This window comes from Podarcis bocagei, assembly GCF_964188305.1.
Source record: "Podarcis bocagei genome assembly, chromosome: 17".
Classification (NCBI taxonomy): domain Eukaryota; kingdom Metazoa; phylum Chordata; class Lepidosauria; order Squamata; family Lacertidae; genus Podarcis; species Podarcis bocagei.
In genome coordinates, this window is record NC_138143.1 from 2,635,579 (window position 1) to 2,655,912 (window position 20,334).

General features: G+C 45.8%; 2 protein-coding genes across 14 annotated transcripts in view; one reads left to right on the forward strand and one right to left on the reverse strand.

The window, feature by feature from the left end:
- The window catches only part of LOC308577300 (dynamin-1-like protein), a 32,644-nt gene extending 17,904 nt beyond the window's left edge, over positions 1–14,740 (forward strand). Inside the window, exons 11-17 of one of the 3 annotated variants that reach the window (XM_081177377.1) lie at positions 6,512–6,667; positions 11,629–11,718; positions 11,818–11,916; positions 12,009–12,152; positions 12,690–12,799; positions 13,349–13,508; positions 13,832–14,740. In XM_081177377.1, the coding sequence (XP_081033503.1) occupies positions 6,512–6,667; positions 11,629–11,718; positions 11,818–11,916; positions 12,009–12,152; positions 12,690–12,799; positions 13,349–13,508; positions 13,832–13,888 (816 nt within the window). In that variant the 3' untranslated portion in view covers positions 13,889–14,740. Of the gene's footprint in view, positions 1–6,511; positions 6,668–11,628; positions 11,719–11,817; positions 11,917–12,008; positions 12,200–12,689; positions 12,800–13,348; positions 13,509–13,831 lie in introns of those variants that run through there. The other 2 variants (XR_014003577.1, XM_081177378.1) reach the window with 2 other exon arrangements.
- A 470-nt stretch (positions 14,741–15,210) lies between these two features.
- The window catches only part of IQSEC2 (IQ motif and Sec7 domain ArfGEF 2), a 168,143-nt gene continuing 163,019 nt past the window's right edge, over positions 15,211–20,334 (reverse strand). For 8 of the 11 annotated variants that reach the window (XM_081177322.1, XM_081177325.1, XM_081177326.1 and 5 more), the window contains one exon: positions 15,211–20,265. In XM_081177322.1, coding sequence (XP_081033448.1) covers positions 19,201–20,265 — 1,065 coding nt within the window. In that variant the 3' untranslated portion in view covers positions 15,211–19,200. The remainder of the gene's footprint in view (positions 20,266–20,334) is intronic. The other 3 variants (XM_081177331.1, XM_081177332.1, XM_081177324.1) reach the window with 2 other exon arrangements.

Sequence of the window (20,334 nt, forward strand, 5' to 3'; positions counted from 1 at the left end):
AATGCCCAAGAGAAAGGCCTCTGGTTTTTTAGGAAAAGTACATTTAAGTACCTTTTTCATTTCATTATAAATCATTTCCCAGAAGGCCTTAATCTTCGGGCATGTCCACCAAAGGTGATAGAAGGTACCTTCAGTCTCTTTACATTTCCAACACTTATTATCAGGCAAATGATAAATTTTTGCCAGCTTGACTGGGGTCATGTACCACCTATAGACCATTTTCATAATGTTTTCCTTTAAGGCATTACATGCCGTGAATTTAATACCGGTGTTCCACAACCATTCCCAGTCAGCAGACATAATGTTATGACCAATGTCCTGTGCCCACTTAATCATAGCCAATTTAACTGTTTCGTCCTGTGTGTTCCACTTCAGCAGCAAGTTATACATTCTTGATAGATTCCTAGTATTGGGCTCTAACAGTTCAGTCTCCAATTTTGATTTTTCCACCTGAAAGCCAATTTTCCTATCCTGTTTAAAAAACTCCATTATTTGATGATATTGAAACCAATTTTGTACTTTATGTTTCATTTTCTCATGACTTTGTAGTTTCAATTTATCTCCCTCCTGTTCCAAAATTTCCCAATACTTCGGCCATCCGGCCTCCATATTGAGTTTCTTTACTGCCTTAGCCTCCACTGGTGACACCCATCTGGGGGTTTTGTTTTCCAACAGATCTTTATATCTTATCCACACATTAAACAATGCTTTTCTAACAATATGATTTTTAAAGGCGCTATGCAGCTTGATTTTATCATACCATAGATATGCATGCCAACCAAATGCATTATTGAAACCTTCCAGATCCAGAATGTCAGTGTTCTCGAGGAGCATCCACTCTTTCAGCCAGCAAAAAGCTGCTGCCTCATAGTACAATTTTAAGTCCGGCAGGGCAAAACCCCCTCTTTCTTTGGCATCTGTCAATATTTTAAATTTAATTCTGGGCTTTTTGCCCTGCCAGACAAATTTCGAGATATCTTTCTGCCACCTCTTAAAACATTCCATCTTGTCAAGAATCTGCAAGGTCTGAAACAAGAATAACATTCTAGGCAATACATTCATTTTAATCACTGCAATTCGGCCTAACATTGACAATTTCAGATTTGACCATATTTCTAAATCTTTTTTGATTTCTGACCAACATTTTTCATAATTATCCTTATACAAATTCACATTTTTAGATGTCAAATAAACCCCTAGGTATTTCACCTTCTTGACCACCGTCAGCCCTGTCTCCTCTTGGAATTTCTCCTTTTCCATATCTGTTAAATTTTTTCCTAAAACTTTAGTTTTTTGTTTATTCAACCTAAATCCAGCTACCTGGCCAAACTGTTGGATTATTTCCAGGACCTTTTTCGTACTAGTGTTTGGCTCTTGCAAAGTCAATACTAGGTCATCTGCGAATGCTCTTAACTTATAATGTTTAGCTCCGACCTGCACTCCTTTAACCTGCTGGTCATTCCTAATCATATTCAGCAACACCTCCAGAACTGAAATAAAGAGCAATGGGGAAATTGGGCACCCCTGTCGTGTTCCTTTTTCTATCTTAAGTTCCTCAGTTATTACGTTATTTACAATCAATTTAGCTTTTTGTTCAAAATATATTGCAGCCATACCATTCTCAAAACCTTGGCCTACCCCCATCCCATGAAGATTCTTTATCATAAAGCTCCAAGAGATATTGTCAAAGGCTTTCTCCGCGTCCACAAAAATCAGTACTGCTTTAGTATTTATGTTCACCTCTAGCTTTTCCAAAATGTCTATTATATTCCTTACATTATCTGCTAGGTGTCTTTTTGGGAGAAAGCCTGCTTGGTTCTTATGAATCTTTTCCATCAACACTTTTTTAAATCTTTTTGCCAGAATGTCTGCAAAAATTTTGTAATCCACATTAAGTAGTGATATTGGGCGGTAGTTCTTCAGTTGAGTCTTTTCAGTCTCTGTCTTTGGTATGAGTGAAATATATGCTTCTTTCCACGATTCAGGTGCCTTTTTCCCTCTAGGATCTCATTACAGACTTCTTTTAATGGTTGAATCAGCCATTCCTTCAACGATTTGTAGTATCTAGAAGTCAGTCCATCTGGTCCTGGAGATTTGCCCAATTGCATATTCTGAATGGCAGCCTCTATCTCTTGTTCTGTTATTCTCTGGTTCAGATCCATCTTACTTTGATGAGAGATTTTTTGTAGTCCATATTTATCAAGGAATTTATCTATATCTTCTTCATTTTGCGGGCCTTGAGTGTAAAGTTTTTTAAAATAACTCAGGAAGCAATTTCTAATTTCATTAGGTTTAGATATATTCTTTCCATCCACTTCTAGGCTTGTAACTGTATTTAATTTCTGCCTTTTCTTCAATTGCCATGCCAGAAGTTTGCCACATTTATTTGCCGATTCAAATGTCTTTTGTTTCATTTGCTTTATCTTCCATTCGATCTCTTGGTTCATCAATTCCATATATTGTGTTTGATATAACTTAATCTCTCTTAGGATCTCCTGGGACTTTGGTTTTACTCTTAATTTTTTCTCTCCTTCATTTATCTTTTCCAAAATCTTTTCTTTTTTCTCATTTTGTTTTTTCCTCTTTATTGAGTTTTGTTGGATCAAGAAACCTCGCATCACAGCTTTGCTTGCGTCCCAGATCACTCTTTTTTCCACATCAGCCCTCAAATTTATTTCAAAGTAGTCTTTTAGAGTTTTTTGGGCCTTCATAAGGATCTCCTTATCTCGAAAGAGGGTGTCATTCATTCTCCATCTAAATTGACCAGTTGTTGTAAGTTTCATTTCCATCTTCACAGCGTTGTGGTCGGAGCAAGTTTTTGGGCAGATTTCTACCTTCTTGATCTTTGGAGCCATACCACTAGTAATCCAAATTTGATCGATTCTGGTCCAGGTCATCATTGCTTGGGAGAAAAAGGTTCCCTCTCTCTCCAGAGGGTTCCTTGTTCTCCATATATCTATCAAGTCCATGTTTTCCGTCATTTCAAAAAAGGTCTTAGGAAGTCTCCCTTCCTTGGTAACTGTTAGTCTTTGTGCCTTGTCCATGTTAGTGGAGACCACACCGTTCATGTCTCCCATAATAATCATATTGTAATCCAAATAGTCCGTCAGAGTTTCATGAAGTCTCTTGAAGAAGTCAGATTTGCCTTCATTTGGTGCGTAGATTCCAACAATCAAAAAATTTTCTCCTTGTACTTGTATCTCCACTGCCAAATATCTCCCTTGTTCATCTTTAAACAACATTTTTGGGGCCCATTTCTCTTTTACATATATCACAACTCCTCTTTTTTTAACTTTGTCTGATGAGATAAATTCTTATCCTAGTCTTTTATTTATAAGTAGTCTCCTGTGAGCTCTGGTTATATGGGTTTCTTGTAGACATATCAAATCCAATTGTTCTCTGTTCAAAATATGAAAAACTTGTCGTCTCTTCAAAGGCCCATTGAGCCCATTGCAATTCCAGCTGAGGAATTGCAAAGCCATCTCGTTATTTTTCTGACACTCCTCCAACAGCTCCAAGTTGTTGCTCTTCCTCTGATGGTGGTGGGATATGTCCAAACGATAAATTCAGAATGTCTATTGCTCTCCTCTGTTCTGCAATTGGGTCCACAGTTCCCTTCTGCAAGTCCTCTTGATTTCTGTCCAAAAATTTCTCTTTATCTTGAATAGTCTTTATTTTCACCTTCTTTCCCTTGTAGTCAAAGGACAGTCCCTGTGGGAATTCCCACCTGAAGCGGATGGAGTTTTTCTTTAACAGAAGAGCCAAGTCCTTATAGAAGTTTCTCAAGTCCAAGATATATTTTGGGATGTCTTTAAAAATCTGTACAGCTGAATTTCCAATTTGCAAGGCCTTTTCAAAGTGTAGTCTTAGTATTTTGTCTCTTTCTTCCTTGGATCTGAGGGTAATCAGACAATCCCTCGGAGTCTTTCTGTCCTGTTTTTTGCCCAGTCTAAACGCTGTTGTAATTTTAAATTCGTCTTCCTCCAAATCTTCCCAGCAGTCAGCAAATTCTTGTGTTAAGAACTCCACGAGGTTATCACCTTCATTCTCTGGAATTAATCTCAATTTCAGATTTCTCTCTTTTCTCTGTAATTCCCACAGAGCCAGAGTTGCATCATGCTCGTAAACCTTTTTGGCAATCGGTTCTAGATTCTCTTGAGTCTCACCAGCAATCGCTCTAGCTTCTTCCGCAATTTTACGTGTTGCAGAATTTTCCTGAACCAATTTGTTTATAGATTCTGTATTCTGGTCTAGTCTTGCTGATATCTCTGTTAATTTTTGTGTGTTTTCTGAGCTCTGCTTTGTTAAAGTCTCCAGGGATTGGTTTATCTTAAGTAAGGCTTGTGTCACAGCATCCATGGAGACAGCTGTCACTTTTTCTTGTCCTGTTGTTCCTATAGGTCCTGTAGGAGTTACGCCTGTAATCGAACCTCTCTTCTTTTGTTGCAGTTGCTGTTGCTGTTGCTGGTGCTGTTGCTGGTGCTGTTGTTGTTGTCTAGTCTTGGCTCTTGTAGCTATCTCATCTTGTGTGCCACTCATGTCAAGGTCGTTTCCCACGGGAACCGTTTCCCAATAGAAAATTCCACTGTCCTGAGCTGTGCCGGCCTTTACTTTACCCTCTAGGGGGAGCAAATCAAAATGTCCAGATACAAAGGCAAAGAAAATGTCCAAATACAAAAAATGAAGGAGGAAGATTTAAAACAAGTATAGCAGAAGGCTTATAGATACAAGTTGCCACAGTTTCCCAGTATACTGTAGCCCAGTGAGGAATCTGTTTGACCTTATGCTCTTGGCTGAGTTTGACATCCAACAAATATCCGGGTAATTGAAGTCCCCCCATTACTACTATCTCCCTTCCTTTTGCATGCTTGGCCATCTGTTCCAGGAAGGCATCATTTATGTCCTCCGTTTGGCTTGGGGATCTATAGTAAACTCCCACAATGAGGTCTCTGTTATTCTTCTCTCCCTTAATTTTGACCCAAATGCTCTCACTTTGGCTTTGAGGTTCTAAATCTTTGATCTCTTCACAGGTATACACATCCCTGACATATAACGCCACTCCTCCTCCTTTCTTGTCTGGTCTGTTTCTCTGAAATAGATTGTATCCCCCCATTATTACATTCCAATCGTGGGACTTATCCCACCAGGTTTCAGTGATGCCTATTATGTCATATTTAGTTTGCTGTACCAAGAGCTCAAGCTCATCTTGTTTATTTCCCATGCTTTGCATGGAGAGAAGATCCAAGCTGAAAAACCACACCGAAATCTGGAAATGAGAACTTACTGAAATACCACTCATGCCATTATTGAATATATATACACTAAGGTTTATTTGATCTATTTGCAGGGTTGTAAAGGGGCAGCTGATGGAAAATATTATTGGCAGCTACGGAGTGATATCAACTAGAGATTGAGAACGCAGCAATGGGGGTCTATCTTAGACATATCTTGTAAGGAGAGCGGGAAACTGGTTTTGGAAATAGTATTAAATTGAATCAATTTGGTAACAGTTTGTAATAATTTGGAAAACCAATAAAAACAATTCCCCTCCCCCCAAAAAAAGATTGGTGGAACAGTTGGTAGTTAACAGCTTGTGTGTTTGTGGCCTGGGAGAGGGCCTTCTCTGTGGCAGCCCCTATGTTGTGGAACTCCCTGCCCCACAGAGGAGCATCTGGCATCTTCATTCTACAGCTGCTGGCAAATGCTGGAGATGGAGCTCTTTGCCCTGGCATTTGACAACTGAGCTGTATATTTTCAGGACCCACCCTTTTGTGATTGCATTCTTTTTTTGTAACTGTTAAGCTTTTAAACTGTTTTCAGTGTTGTATTTTAAATTGTTATAACACACCCTGGGACATTAGGGCGAAGGGAGAGATGGTGATGATGATGATGATGATGATGATAATGATAAAGTAAAACCAGCTTTATTAGTCCCAACCAAAAATCTTGAAGCAATGTGTAACCTTTTAAGTTGACCAGAGCTCTCTTCAGGCTGGATGTTAAGAAGAGGGAGGAAGAGAGACCAATGTTGCTGTGGATGCTGGAAGTCCCGCCTGCCATTTGTAATGTCTGAACATGAAATGAAGGGGAGTTTTTGCAGAACTGAGCTGCGATTCTTCTGCAAATTTATTTTGGGCTGACCCCGCTTGAATGCAGTGAGAGTCGTTCCTGAGTAAAAGTTCTTGGGTTCTTGGTGCAAAAAAAGGTTTCTGGTTGCAGCAAGGCATGCTGGGACAAAGAAGCCAGTGATTACAATTCCTTTGGAAAATATAAATGCCAGGATTTATTCATATCTTGTCTCTGGTACTAACGGAAACTAGCAGAGCCCTTGTAAGGCAGAAATACCCTTCAGCTGAATATGACTTTTTGGGAGATGCTGCCTGTGGCAACCCATAACTAGGCATTGGTGGGCTCAAATCATGGCCCCTTCTGGCCTCTCGTGCCTTAGTTGGTCAGCTTCCTGCCCAGCCTGGGTAGCAGCTTATACTGATGGGGTTTCTCCACCCTGCAGGGACCCCGTCCAGCCCTCTTTGTCCCGGAAGTCTCCTTTGAGCTACTTGTGAAGCGTCAGATCAAGCGCCTGGAGGAGCCAAGCCTTCGCTGTGTGGAGCTGGTGCATGAGGAGCTGCAGCGCATCATCCAGCACTGCTCCACCTACAACACGCAGGTATGGCTTTCCTGACACTAGGGCCATTCCCAATAGCATGGGTGGCCTTTTGAACCATCAGAGGTTTATTGCAGGCATTTGTGATTCTACAGATTAAAACAGGGCCTGTGCATGCATTATGTGAAAGTAAACACCATTAACTCCATGGGGCGTCTGTGTAAAACATTTGCTTCACAAAGGCTCTCCTGCCAACTGTAAGTGACCTTTGCATTTCCAAAGAGCTCGATGACCTCACAAAGAACTGTGCTCATTTCCAAATACTTTTGGCCTTCTAAAGCAGCACTGAGAAATTTCTATCCAGCAGGTCCTAATTTTCCAGAGGCTGTCTTCCCCTAAACCACAGCCACCTGCCCCACGCCTCATGTGTGGACATCATGTGTGAGGCAGGTGATTACAACTGCAAAGGAACAACTGAGAACTCTAAAGTGCACTCCCTATTGCTGCTTGGCACGCAGTCATGACTGGTGCTTGCAGAAAGCCCCACTGGGATAAACTTCGAAGTTGGGTCACCTGGTGTCCTGATGATATCAGGTGATAGACAGGTAGCAGCCCCACCACCTGTCAAGATGTCCTACTGTGTAATAGTGGAGCAGTTCATGAGCTTCCCTGTTGGCTAAATCTTGCTCTACAGCTTTAAATTGCTGCACTTCAAACAGAAGAAACAGAGCCTTGCCCTACATGACTCGTTAGAATTGGAAATATTTTGCTCAATCCCATTCTGTAACTGGAATGGTTTGTATATATTGCAAAGAAAGAGAAAATTGCAGCCTGCATCTCCTTTCTCCACACCCTTCCTTACTCTGGAAGCCCTGCTGAGCCTCAGTTCAGAAAGATCATTGGCTGAGCCCACTCCCAGATGCCCCTTTTGAGCAACTTGCCCCAATTTCCTTCCTCTACCTCCACACCTTAGGATTCCTGCTTTGTCTTTTATTACCCTGCTGACTGAGCTGAAGAGGAGGGAAGAGGTGCTTGCCAGAGCCAGGCCAGTTGCTATGGCAATCATTGCTTTTTGGTAGGTTGCTGCCTGGGGGGTAGTGCCCAAGGCCTAAGCAGCCTTCAGGAGTTGCCTTCCAGGAGAGGCCTTCGTAGCCTGCTGATGACCTTGTTTCAACTGGTCAATTGTAGACAAATACAATGGTACCTCTACTTACATTCACCTCCGGTTATGTATCCTTAGGGATACGTACGCGGCAAACCCAGAAGTATTTTTCCGGGTTTTGCCATGCATGCATGTGCAGAAGCATTCTACTGCGTCACATGCATGCGCAGAAGCGGTCCCTCTGGTTGTAGAAACCTCAGGATCCGACCGGAGCTCCGGAACAGATCCCATCTGCAACCGGAGGTACCACTGTACAATGAAGTGCATTAAGAAGGCGCCACTAATAACATCTTAAGAAGAGGCGGGGGGGAAGCCTCTCATACTTTGAAATCTCTATGGGTACATGACTATCTCAAAATCACTTTGAGTCTTACCTCACAAGGAGAATAATACCCCCCTAAAAATTATTATTATTATTATTATTATTATTATTATTATTATTATTATTATTATTATTATTATTATTAATACCCTGCCCATCTAGCTGGGTTTTCCCAGCCACGCTGGACAACTTCCAGGAAAATATTAAAAATACATTAAAACATCAGTCATTAAAAACTTCCCTAAACAGGGCTGCCTTCAGATGTCTTCTAAACATCAGATACAGTAGTTGTTTATTTCTTTGACATCCGATGGGAGGGCGTTCCACAGGGCGGGCGCCACAACCAAGAAGGCCCTCTGCCTGGTTCCCTGTAACTTCGCTTCTTGCAGTGAGGGAACCGCCAGAAGACCCTCGAAGCTGGGCCTGAGTGTCCGGGCTGAACCATGGGGGTGGAGACGCTCCTTCAGGTATACTGGGCCGCGGCTGTAAAAGTAAACACCTCCACCACCCCTAATATATTATCACTTTATGTGTGGATTGTAATCATGAGCAACTTTGGAGTGACAACTTTGGTTCAAAGGTACAGTATAAGTAAATCTTCTAATGATTTGTTTAGAAGTTTACCCAGAGTAATGCAGCAAGTCCTGCTTTGAACACACATTTTCAGACATGTGACTGGTAAGTGGCTCCCACTTGGTTACATTCCAGGTCTTAACAATATTTTGTGGGGTTTAGAGACCTTTAGCATTTTCATTCTTTGTAAATGCTCAAACTGGGTGCATATCAATCAACTTGGGAGGACTGGATCATGTCCTTCTGGGTTTCACGATACAGAGGAAAGGAAAGCTAGGTGTAGTCGGACGTGCGCTCTGGACTTTAAGAAAACCAATTTCAAAAAACTGAAGGAACAATTGAGTGAGATTCCTTGGCCAGAAATACACAAAGAGAAGGGAGTCCAAGTTGCATGTGAGTTTCTAAATGGAGAGATGAGCTTGGGAGTTAAAAAAGCTATGTATAGGAAATGGAAGAAAGGGGAAATCACAAAGGAGAAGTATACATGAGTATCCAACAGTTGCAGGGTGTAGGTCAGGCTGGCTAAAGCTCTGATGAACTCAGGCTTGCAAGAGAGGTTAAAAAATAATAAAGGTTTCTTTAGCTGTGTCTGAAGCAGAGGAAGAACAAGCAAGTGGAAGGTCCTCTACATGGAGTACTGAAGGCGGAGTAATGCTATTAGGTGACAAAGCGAAGGCAGAACTAACTATTTGACACCTACTCTGCCTCTGTCTTCACCCAAAAGGAAAGCGATGCCAAACCTGGTGTTAAGAGAATAAATAATGTAAGGGGAGGGCTATGGTCCAAGATAGGAAAAGAGGTAGTAAGTGAACACCTAGCTACTTTAAATGAATTTGAATCTCCAGGGCCTGATGAGCTGCATCCAAGGGTACTAAAGGAGCTCGTGGGTGTAATCTCAGAGCCTCAGAGAATTTGTGGAGAACAGGTGAGGTTCCTGCAGACTGGAGGTGGGCAAATGTTGTCCCCATCTTCAAAAGGGAAGAAAAGAAGACCCAGGTAACTACCAACTGGTGAGCTTGACATCAATACCAGGACAGGTCCTAGAACAGATAATTCAACATTTGGTCTGTGAGCACTTAGAAAAAGATGCTGTGATTACTAAGACCCAGCACGGATTTTTCAAAAAATAAGTCATGTCACAGTCAGACAAACCTCTTTTTTTTCTTCTTTTTTTTGATGGAGTAAGCTTGGTCGATCAGGGGAATGTTATGGACATAGTGTATATTGATTTCAGTAAGACTTTTTACAAAGTTCCCCCATGATATTCTTGCAAGCAAGCTGGTAGAATGTGAAGTGAATGAGGTAACTGGTGGATTTGTAGCTGGTTGGCAGACCGAACCCAAAGAGTACTCATTAATGGTTCCTCTTCATCCTGGGGGGAAAAGACGAGTGGGGTGCCACAGGGTTCTGTCCTGGGCCCATCGTTGTTCAATATCTTTTTTAATGACTTGAGCGAAGGAATTGAGGGGACGCTTATCAAATCTGCAGATGACACCAAACTGGGAGAGGTAGCTAATTCTGTAGAAAACAGAGTAAGAATTTAAGATGACCTTAACAGATTGGAGAACTCGGCCCAAGCTAACAATGAATTTCAACAGGGACAAATGTAAGGTTCTTCACTTACGCAGGAAGAACCAGCTACACAAATATAAGATAGGGGACACTTGGCTTGCCAGAAGTACATGTGAAAGGATCTATGGGTCCTGGTGGACCACAAGCTAACGTGAGTCAACAGTGTGATGCAGCAGTAAAAAAAGCTAATGCTATTCTAGAACGCATCATAGAATGATAGAACTGTGGAGCTGGAAGGGACCCTTAGGGTCATCTAGTACAACTCTGCAATGTGGGAATATGCAGTTGTCCCATTTGGGGCTCAAACCTGCAACCTTGACATTATCAGCACCATGCTCTAACCAATTCCAGGCAGTATGGTGTCAATATCAAGGGAAGTAATAGTACTACTCTATTCTGCCTTAGTCAGACCACACCTGGAATTCTGTGTCCAATTCTGGGCACCACAATTTAAGGAGGATGTTGACAAGCTGGGAAGTGTGCAGAGGAGGGCAACCAAGATGATCAAGGGTCTGGAAACCAAGCCTTATGAGGAACAGTTGAAGGAGCTGGGTATGTTTAGCCTGGAAAAGAGGAGATTGAGAGGAAATATGATAGCCATCTTCAAATAGCTTAAGGGCTGTCACATGGAAGAAGGAACAAGCTTGTTTTTTCCTGCTCTGGAAGGTAGGACTGGAACCACTGGCTTCAAGTTACTAGAAAGGAGATTCCGGCTAAACATAAGGAAGAACTTTGTGACAGCAAGAGCTGTTTGACAGTGGAACAGTCTCATTTGGGAGGTTGTGGACTCTCCTTCCTTGGTGGATGGCCGTCTGTCATGGATGCTTTAGCTGTGATTTCTGCATTGCAGGGGGCTGGACTAGATGACCCTTGGGTCCCTTCTGGCTCTATGATTCTGGATTATGCTGGAAATACTGAAATAAGTGAGAAGCTGGCCTCATAACATTGTCTTTCTTCCCATATTGTTGATGGTTTTGCCATAAAATCATTCTTTCAGCATACAATGATGCAAATAAGTAATGCAGTTGTTTAAAACTTTTCCTACAAGTTGTTGTTGGTTCATGTTGCTTCGCATAAGCTGATGGTGCAAAATAAACAAAAGTCAGGTTCCTGCCTTCCATAAGCTTATAGTCTGAATTCCAATGGCTGGGGAGCGAACAAAGTTTGACTATTTATGGAAAATGCTTTTTATAAAGATTTTTCCTTATTATATCCTGTGCTGTGCTTGTTTTTTTTTTTTAATGTATCTTTTGTGTGTATTAGCAGTACAATGGTATTTCAATTGGTGTCTTTGTAAGCTTCATTGGCAAACAAATTGTAGAGCCAAAAGGTAGGTCTTTAAAAAATAAATAATGTCCAAATGCTTCTCTCAATTCCTCCTCACCCCTTTTTCAGGAGCTGTTGCGTTTCCCTAAGTTGCATGAGGCGATTGTGGAGGTGGTGACGGGAGTCCTTCGCAGGAGGCTGCCCATCACAAATGAGATGGTAATGATGGTTGTTTCTTCAGAGAATGGAGGAGTGGAAGCTGGTTCCTGTTCCACATTTGGGGCCAAATGTTCCAACAGCCAATGCCTTTTCTCCTAGGTGCACAATCTGGTTGCAATTGAACTGGCCTACATTAACACCAAGCACCCAGACTTCATTGACACAGCTCTCGTTTCTGCCTCAGTGAGCAGTTCTAAGGTATGACCCAACCACTACCACCCTTTCTACTGCCTTGACGCCTGCCCTAAGAATAACCCCACAGCCCACTCTCACATTTATTCCCTTCTCAGACTGAATCTGTTCCAGATGGTGCCCGGCGATGGAAAAGTGAAAAAGCGGAAGAACCTAGTGCAGATGACAGACCCAAGGGGTCCTCACAGACCTCAGTCTATTCCAGCCCTAGTCGGTCCCATGCAGTCAACCTGCTAGACACGGTCAGCTGTGCGGGAACCTGGAAGTACAGGGTTGGTGAGGTGGAGAGGTGGGTTGGTGACCTAGAGGCAAGAACATTAATTGAAAAGAGGACATTACTGGCTTGAGGACATCCTATTTGGGTTCTGGGGAGGGTCCAGTGGGGCCTTGTTGAGGTTGTCTGGCCTAACAGCTGATGTGTGGGGTAGCACAGCAGCTGCTTACCCGCATGTCAGCTAAGCAAGCCCCGCTGCCCCCCCAAGCTCTTGCGAACTGGAGGGACAGTGGGGCTTGTTGAGCAGCTCAGCTGCCCCCACTGCTCCTCCAGGGTGTTCCCAATATACACAGTTTCGGTTACATGCAGGGAGGCCTGTAATGTAACCCTCACATAATTTGGGAGTTGCCTGTACAGATTGCCTGTTCTCTGCCCACCTCATGCAATATGCTATATCTTGTCTCACTGATCTTGGCCAAGTGCGTAGAAACTGTTCCACCAGCTCTGCTATCACCACCACGTCTGGCAATTTCCTCTCACAGTAGTCTTCCCTGACTTTCCCTAGCCCATGCCTGCTACACGCAAACTGAGCCAACGTGAACAGCGAGACTGCGAGGTCATCCGCCGTCTTATCAAGTCCTATTTCCTCATTGTGCGCAAAAGCATACAAGACAGGTAACTTCAAGTTGGCAAGGGATTTAGCATGGGCACATATGGGCCAGATGTGTCCAGTTGTGAGAGCATCTGGGTTTGGGATTCTTTTGTACAAAGTGAATGTTCCCTACTTGGGGGAGGGAGAGGATTCCTTAGGAGTTGAGAAAGGAGCATGCAAAGTACTGGGAGATAGCACAAGATGTCTGTGTCCTTCATATGTACACTGTAGATTTGGATTTCTTCATGATCTTTGTGTATGTGGGTAAATTAAAGATTCCCATCCTCTTCGTTACTCAGAATTACTAAAATATTCCGACTTCTACAGAAGTGACTATTGCAACCAGTTCACAGCTCAATACTTTTTGAATAAGAAATGATGTAATTGGGTAAGTAGCAGCTGTTGGTCCAGGGTGTCACCTAAAGAGGTGATGGATCTACCTAGCCCTGTAGGGCCAGCAGGGGAGGTAAGGTTGGGGCAAGAAGGGAATTGTGGCCTCGCAAGGTAAGCCTCGGGTGTCTGCAAGATCTCACAAGCTGTATAAGAAAATATATCTTATTTCCCCCCTGTAGTGTCCCCAAAACAGTGATGCACTTCCTGGTGAACTACGTCAAAGACCACCTTCAGAGTGAACTCGTGGGCCAGCTGTACAAGCCACAGCTCCTCGACACGTTGCTGACAGAGTCCGAGGACATGGCTCAGCAGCGCAATGAGGCTGCCAATATGCTCAAGGTGAGGGGAGGAGGGCAAGGCTCCTTGGACAGACTTTAGGAGCTACTGACAGGAGATGGGGAAAGTTCTCTCTGGCTCAGCAGCAGTTTCTTACTTTTAGGTTTCCCAAATGCTGAAAGAACTGCACTGCTTCTCTGACTTTTGAAAACTTCTAAAAGCCTATATCCAGGATAACTGACTCTTCACAAATGAAACCCTGCGGCAAGTCCCCTTGCCTTCAGAGTCAGACTGGCACCACTACCTTGAAAGCCCAGCCCGTTTGGTTGAAAGATGGCATTAGAACATCTATTAATCACTCAGCAAGGTCTTTTCTTCTCTTATAGGCATTGCAAAAAGCCAGCCAAACTATCTCAGAAATCCGTGAGACTCAGCTCTGGTGAGGGGAACCCACTGCTTCTGATGGCTCCAACCCACTGAGTACCATTCACCCAGAGCCACGCCAGCCTTCATTTCTGAGCCTTCTGGTGCTGTTTCCCAGTTGGAGCGGAGAGGTCTTGAGCCCTCTTTGGTTCTGGCCCAAAGCAAGAGCCTGTCTAGTTTAGCATTTGGCTGGTAACACTATGGAGCCAGCATCTCTGTGCTGAACTGAAGCCTGGTCCTCATCCACTGCCTCGCTGGTCATTCATGCATTTCCAGCCTTGCTAGTCCAGTCGGTATTAAATTACTGTTTTTGTCCACATTTTGAATTCCTTCTCTCCACAGCTGTATCCTTGAGTCATTGCTGGTTTGGCCAGTCTACATTCTTGGCAGCTTTTGTCCTAAGTGCAGGAGAGCTTTCTTCCATCCCCAAATGTTGGTGCATTTGCTAAAAATATGAAGTGAAGCAATTTGTTTATGTGTGTCCGCCTGAGCACTAAGCAGGCAGTGGTGTGTATATGGATCTGCTGCTGAATGTCTTTATTCTTCATTACTGCCCTGAAAGTGGTTGGTGCTGGCTAGGCAGAGAAATGGGCGCAGGTAGCTTTGAAGACGCTCACAACTATAGAGGTGGGACATCAACTGTTGCAGAACAGATGATGATAGAGTTGCTGCAGAGGGAGATCTAGCCTTACCTTTTCCCAGGAGTTGTGTGCAATAGTGCCACATATTTGGGGGCACTATCCCAGTCCTAGTTGGCAGGAAAGGGGAGGCACAACTTCTACACAACCCCAAGCTTGCATGCACCTCTGAGCCACGTAGGACCCAGGCTTCACCTGCTAGTTTCCTGGAATAAACTTGTGTACTGTTACAAATGTGCTGATGGTTTTTATTTGTATGTATGGTGTGCAAGGAGGCTGAGAAGAAAGAGCTTGATTAAAAATGAGTTCTAAATTAAGACAAAAGACTGAAAGTCTCAACACTCACATAGCTTATTTCTAGTCACAAGGATTAGAAAGGTTAAACAAAAGGTGACTTGCCCTCTAGCAGTAGTCAGTACTCTATGGCTACCTGTCATACTGAATTTATGGTAAACGTACAGCTTTGGAGAAAGCCTGCTGTTTCTGTGGTGCTCCTGTTGCCCTGGCAGGCTCTTGTGAATTATGCACATCTCCTCCACACTCTGAAACAGCATACGCCAGGTGGGAAAACACTACCAGCTCCAGAGAGCACTAGGCTGGTTTATGGAACAAGGAGGAACTCTGCTGCAGGACCAACACTCTTGTTTCCCGTCCATCCCCCCAAAATGCCCAGTAATCTTAAAATAACACACAAGACATCTTCCTTCACACAGCAAGGACATTTGGTCAATTTATGAAGCATCAAATATACAGATTTTTATGTACAAAGTGGACCAGAGGTGAGGGGGTGGGAGACAGCAAGAAACAAAAAGAAAAAAAATGCAGTCAGTTTGGAGTCTTCCAGCCATGAATTCTGGGAGAAAGGGCAGAGAGTGGCCCATGCTGCAGAAAATACATGGGCTGGAGCCCACCCACCCCCTCCTCTCTTAAGAGGTTGCTATTTATAATATATAGTATATACACAGGAATCTCTGTACAGCAACAAACCCAACACAGGAAGTGCAGTGCAGGGTAGGGATAAAGTGCATGCTGGGGGGAGGGCAAAGGGTGGGAAGATCTGATATGGAGAATGGGGGGAGGGAGGGAAGGAAGGAGAAGGGAGCCCAGACCCCGCAGGCTGGAACTGGGAGCAACCACAGCAGGGCGAAAACCACCACCACTTACTCGCGGTACAGGCAGGACTCCTGAGTTCCTTCAAGGCTGTGGAGTCAATTAGCGGAGGATGGAGAAGCTGAGGAATGGAGGCTGAGAGTCAGTGAGCCTCCTAAAACCCTCCATTAACTGGTCCTCTGATTATTTTCCCCCATCCTCCAAAGAGATAGAGGCCAGAAATCCTGCCTGCTTTTGTTGAGCAGTTATTCCTAAAACTGGTTGATGTGACCCACTGGCATGACTTGAGGAAACTCACGTGTAGAGTGCAGCAACAATTAGGTTTATTAAATAATTCTGGTTCCTGTAAGGTTCCAGCTTTTGCTGCCTCTGAAGCCGGGTCCTTCTGCTCACACACTGCAGAAAGAAGAGCCTGCCTTCAGAGGGGGTCAGCCATTGCCCGTCACCACTCTGGCTGGGCCTCCACTTTTCTATTTAGAAAAATAGTGTGCTTCTACTATCAGAAGCACCACTTTAAAATGTAAAATAATTTCTTCCACCAACATTCATAGCATCTCCTTAAAAATATACAGACGAGGCACTGTAACTTTTATGTTTTGAAATCATCCTCTGGCACCCTTGAGCCTACCTCCATATCCCTTTGCCCGGAGTCCTGTCTCCACACGGACTAGACTGGGGAGGGTAGTGGCTCAAGGTAATGTCTTTGGGGAAGGGAGAGTGAGAGGAAAGGTTAGGCATGAATGGGCACCATTAGCTTGGTTTGGGACAGGAAAAACTGGATCCCACCTTTTTCTAGAAGCAAAGGAATGAGGAAGTAGGGGGTTAAAGTGCATCTAAGCTCCCAAGGAACCAGTGTGTGTGGCAGGTGGTAGTCTCTCTCCCCTACTGGTAGGCAGAGAAACACTCTAGGATAAAAGAACAAACTGGGTGGGGGGAGACAATTACACCCCACCCTCCACTCCTATATTCCTCTCTATGCAGTTCAGTGAGGGAATATATCCAGAGAATATATAACACCCCCCACCCTTTTAAAATGTTTTCAGTGCAAACCCCTTGATAGGGGTGGGAAGGGAGTAAGAATAGCCCTTTGTGAATAAGAACTGAGAGGGCAAGACAGATTCCTTCCCAAGTTCCCCCAAAATACTGATGATCTGCCCTGCTCTACATATTATCTTCCTTCCTTCCTTCCTTCCTCCCTCCCTTCCTTCCTTCCTTCCTTCCTTCCTTCCTTCCTTCCTTCCTTCCTTGTAAACAGCAGAAACTCATAAACTCTGTGCAAACTAAAAAGGAGAGCCTCCTTTCTGCAAAATGCCAAGGAGACCAAAGCCCCCGTCTCCATTCCCTCCTACAGAACAAGCCAACAGGCAGAGAAGTGGAAAAAGCTACTTTATAAAACTATGAAAAGCTATCCTTCAGAAAGATAAAACCCCTGGCGACCACCACAGATGCCACCAAGCAGGGGTGGGGAGAAAGCATGCTGGAAGCACCCAGGCAGCAAAACATGAAAAGGCTTGGGGAGGGGGAGGGGAGAGAAGCAACCTGCAGGCCCCGTGCCAGGACACACTGGGCCACAGAGCGCAACGAGGCGCTTGCAGTGCCTTTCACTGGGAAGCAAGGGATCTGCCTGCAGCTGCCCTGCCTTGCTGACTCTTCTCTCCGCCCCCCACCCCTGCCGCTTGGTAGGCAGGGGGGACACAAACAGGAACACCTGGGCAAGGGAGGCATTGCTCCCACCTGCAAAAAAAGAAAAAAGTGCCAGACCCTGTTGGCATAGAGTAAGGCTTCTCTTCCATGCAACTACTACATGCTTAAGTCAAGCCCAGGAGCCCACACAGCTCAAAAAAGACTGGTAACTATTTTTGCCCCTCTTTATATAGCTGAGAGTTACTACATTCCCATCTTCAATTGACTGGGGATGTTCAGGGCTGAGCCCTGAGAAACTAATGGAAATAGTGCTTTAGATGGACTGAACATTGCTTTTTAAAAAGTAAGTCATGCTAGAGACAGCTTTCAGAACTGCTGTTGGAGTAGAAGAACCATTGGCCTGGCTGCGTGTGTATGGCCCACCTAACGGTGGCTGGGAGTAGGGCAGTAGCAGCTTCTCCAGCAGACTCATCATCACAATGCTTATCAGGGCAGCCTGAAAGAAGTGGCAGAGAAGCAGTTCCTAGGTTGTGTGAACTGGGCCTCAGCCACTTCCTTTAAACACTCAATCGAGAGTTCAATACAGTAGCAAAGCCTGCTTAGCCTTTTGTGCCATCAAATCCCAAGTGGGGAATTGGCTGCAAACAGAACTGTTGGTCTAGAACAGGGTTTCCCAAACTTGGGTCGCCAGCCATTATTGGACTACAACTCCCATCATCCCTATTTTCTGGGCCTGCTAGCTAGGAATGATGGAAGTTGTGGTCCAACAACACCTGGAGACCCAAGTTTGGGAAACCCTGCTCTGGAACATACCCACCTTTAATTTGCTGCTCTGGCCATCTGCTGCCATTCATTCACAGCTGCTATTAAAAACTGGAGCAGACAGATATTTTAAGTTAGGCGGGGAGTGGGGAGCAAGAGTCATCCTTCTGAGCTGAAAGCAATGCTCTTCGGGCAGGTCTGATAAATGGCCACCTGCTATGTAAACAAGACACACGGAAGGCAGCCATGGGGACTGCCTGCTACTTGGCTAACATTTCACAGAGACTTGGTGCAGGTGGGCAAATGCTGGTGCACAGTCCAATGCCAGGAGCAAAAGAAGTATCAGTCATTCGAGAGAGTGGGATCGTGCAAAAGTGCAAGTTCCACTCTACAGCTTATTCTTATGCCTCCAAAACTGCCACACTGCACAAGTTGTTCCTGGCACTAGCATGTCTGACTTGCTTTGCACAAAAACAGCAGATGGTGCAATTAAACTGTTCTTGGACTGTTCCACTTTGAACTGCAAGGGGAAACTGCACTGTCAAATCCCCCCCGCCCCCCTGCACACACAGCTAGCGTATCAGGGAAGAGAGGCTGGAATCCCCCCCGGCACCTGGTTTTTTAGACCACCCAGAAACAGTTTTACTGCTTCGCATGCTGTTTGCATGAATGAGGTATACATACACCATACCATCTCCATCTGTAGCACATTTAGGGAAGAGTCCAAGGGGAAACACTCTGTGTGGCAACAGATCACAATGGCTGCACAAATGCAGAAGAGTTTTCCCCTCTCGCACCTCATGTTTTCCACGTCTCTGAAAAGTTGCCGCATAGTCCTCAGACACCCCATTTTCTGACCAGAAAGGGGGAGGGGTGACACGAAGGGAACAGAGAAGTCCAAGTGCTAAGTGGCGCCACCCTCAGGCCACAAGTGGGGTTGCAGATCCCAATTTCTTCCTTTCCGAGGCATTGGTTGGAAGGATGCCCTCTCTCAGTTCTGATCCTAGGAAAAAGAGGGAGGGGGTATGGAGTGGGGAGGAAGAAGGGGAATGGCCAAAAAGGTCTAGACACCCACTGGCCCCCACCCCTCCTGACCACCTCACAGCTGTGATGGGAGAAGCCCCGAGCTCCGATATTTATATATTTATAAGCTATCAACTCCGTGGTGGCGGTGTTCCTCACACGACGGTGCTGATTCTGTTCACCGGCTTCTGTTTCGGGTTGGGGGGCCCTTGGGAGGGCATGGCTTGAGGGCCCCCCTGGTGCATGGAGATGTGCTGGGGCAGGGGGGAGGTAGGGGCAGCTGGAGAGTGGGGACTGAGGGGCGTGTGAGGGGACGGAGGCGGGAGGGGTGGGTAGGAAGGGTGTGGGGGGATGGGGGAATGGGGAGGGGGCATGGGAGGCTGGCCGTGGTGCTGCTGAGACGGGTGCGCAGGGTGGCCGTGGTGTCCAGGGTAGGGCCCCATGCTGGGGGGCGGAGGCGGCCGCTGCATGAGCTGGGCAGGGTGGTGGCTGAAGATAAAGTGCTTTGGGGCCTGGGGCCTATGCAGGGTGTGCTGCCCACTGACCCCCGACTGATGCAGCTGCTGGGGGTAAGTGTGGGCCAGGGCATGCTGGGGGGCAGGGCTGTAAAGGGGCAGCGGCGAGGTGGGCTGGCGCCCATGGAGGAAAGGGGGGTGCTGGGAGGCGGCAGCAGCAGCAGCAGCCATCTGGTGGGCGCGTTTCTGCTGGACGGGCCGGCCGAGGGTGTAGTGGTGGTGAGGCTGTGGGGTGGGGAAAGCGGGGACGGCCTGCTTCTGTGGTGGGGCGGAGAGCGGGGGCTGCTGGGAGTGGTGGTAGCGCTGGACGTGGGGAGGCAGGGGGTTGGAGGGCAGGGCTAGTGGGGGCGGGGGTGGGGGCGGCTGCTGGGGAGGAGGGGGCTGCTGGGGGTAGGGAGGAGGGGGCTGGGCCGAGGGGCCGTGGCAGTACTGGGCGTGAAGAGCCTGCAGCTTGGACTGGCTGCCATCCGGGAGGGAGGGGTGGCTGTGATGAGGGTGGTGGTGGTGAGAGGAGGAGGCCGAGGAGGAGGAGGCGGAGGCCTGGCCAGGGGGCGTCTGAAAGGGGCCTTTCCCTCGCTTGCTGCCGAAAAGGGAGCCCAGGAAAGACGAGGAGTTTGAGGGGGGCCGAGGCTGGGGCTTGTACTCCTCAGGAGGGGGAGGCGGTGGCACTCTCTGGTGGGGGCGTGGGCTGCTAATAATAGACCCCTGAAGGGATGTAGGTGGGTGGAGAAACAGGAAGAAAGAGGGAAAGGAAGCAGAAAGGAGAAAGAGAGA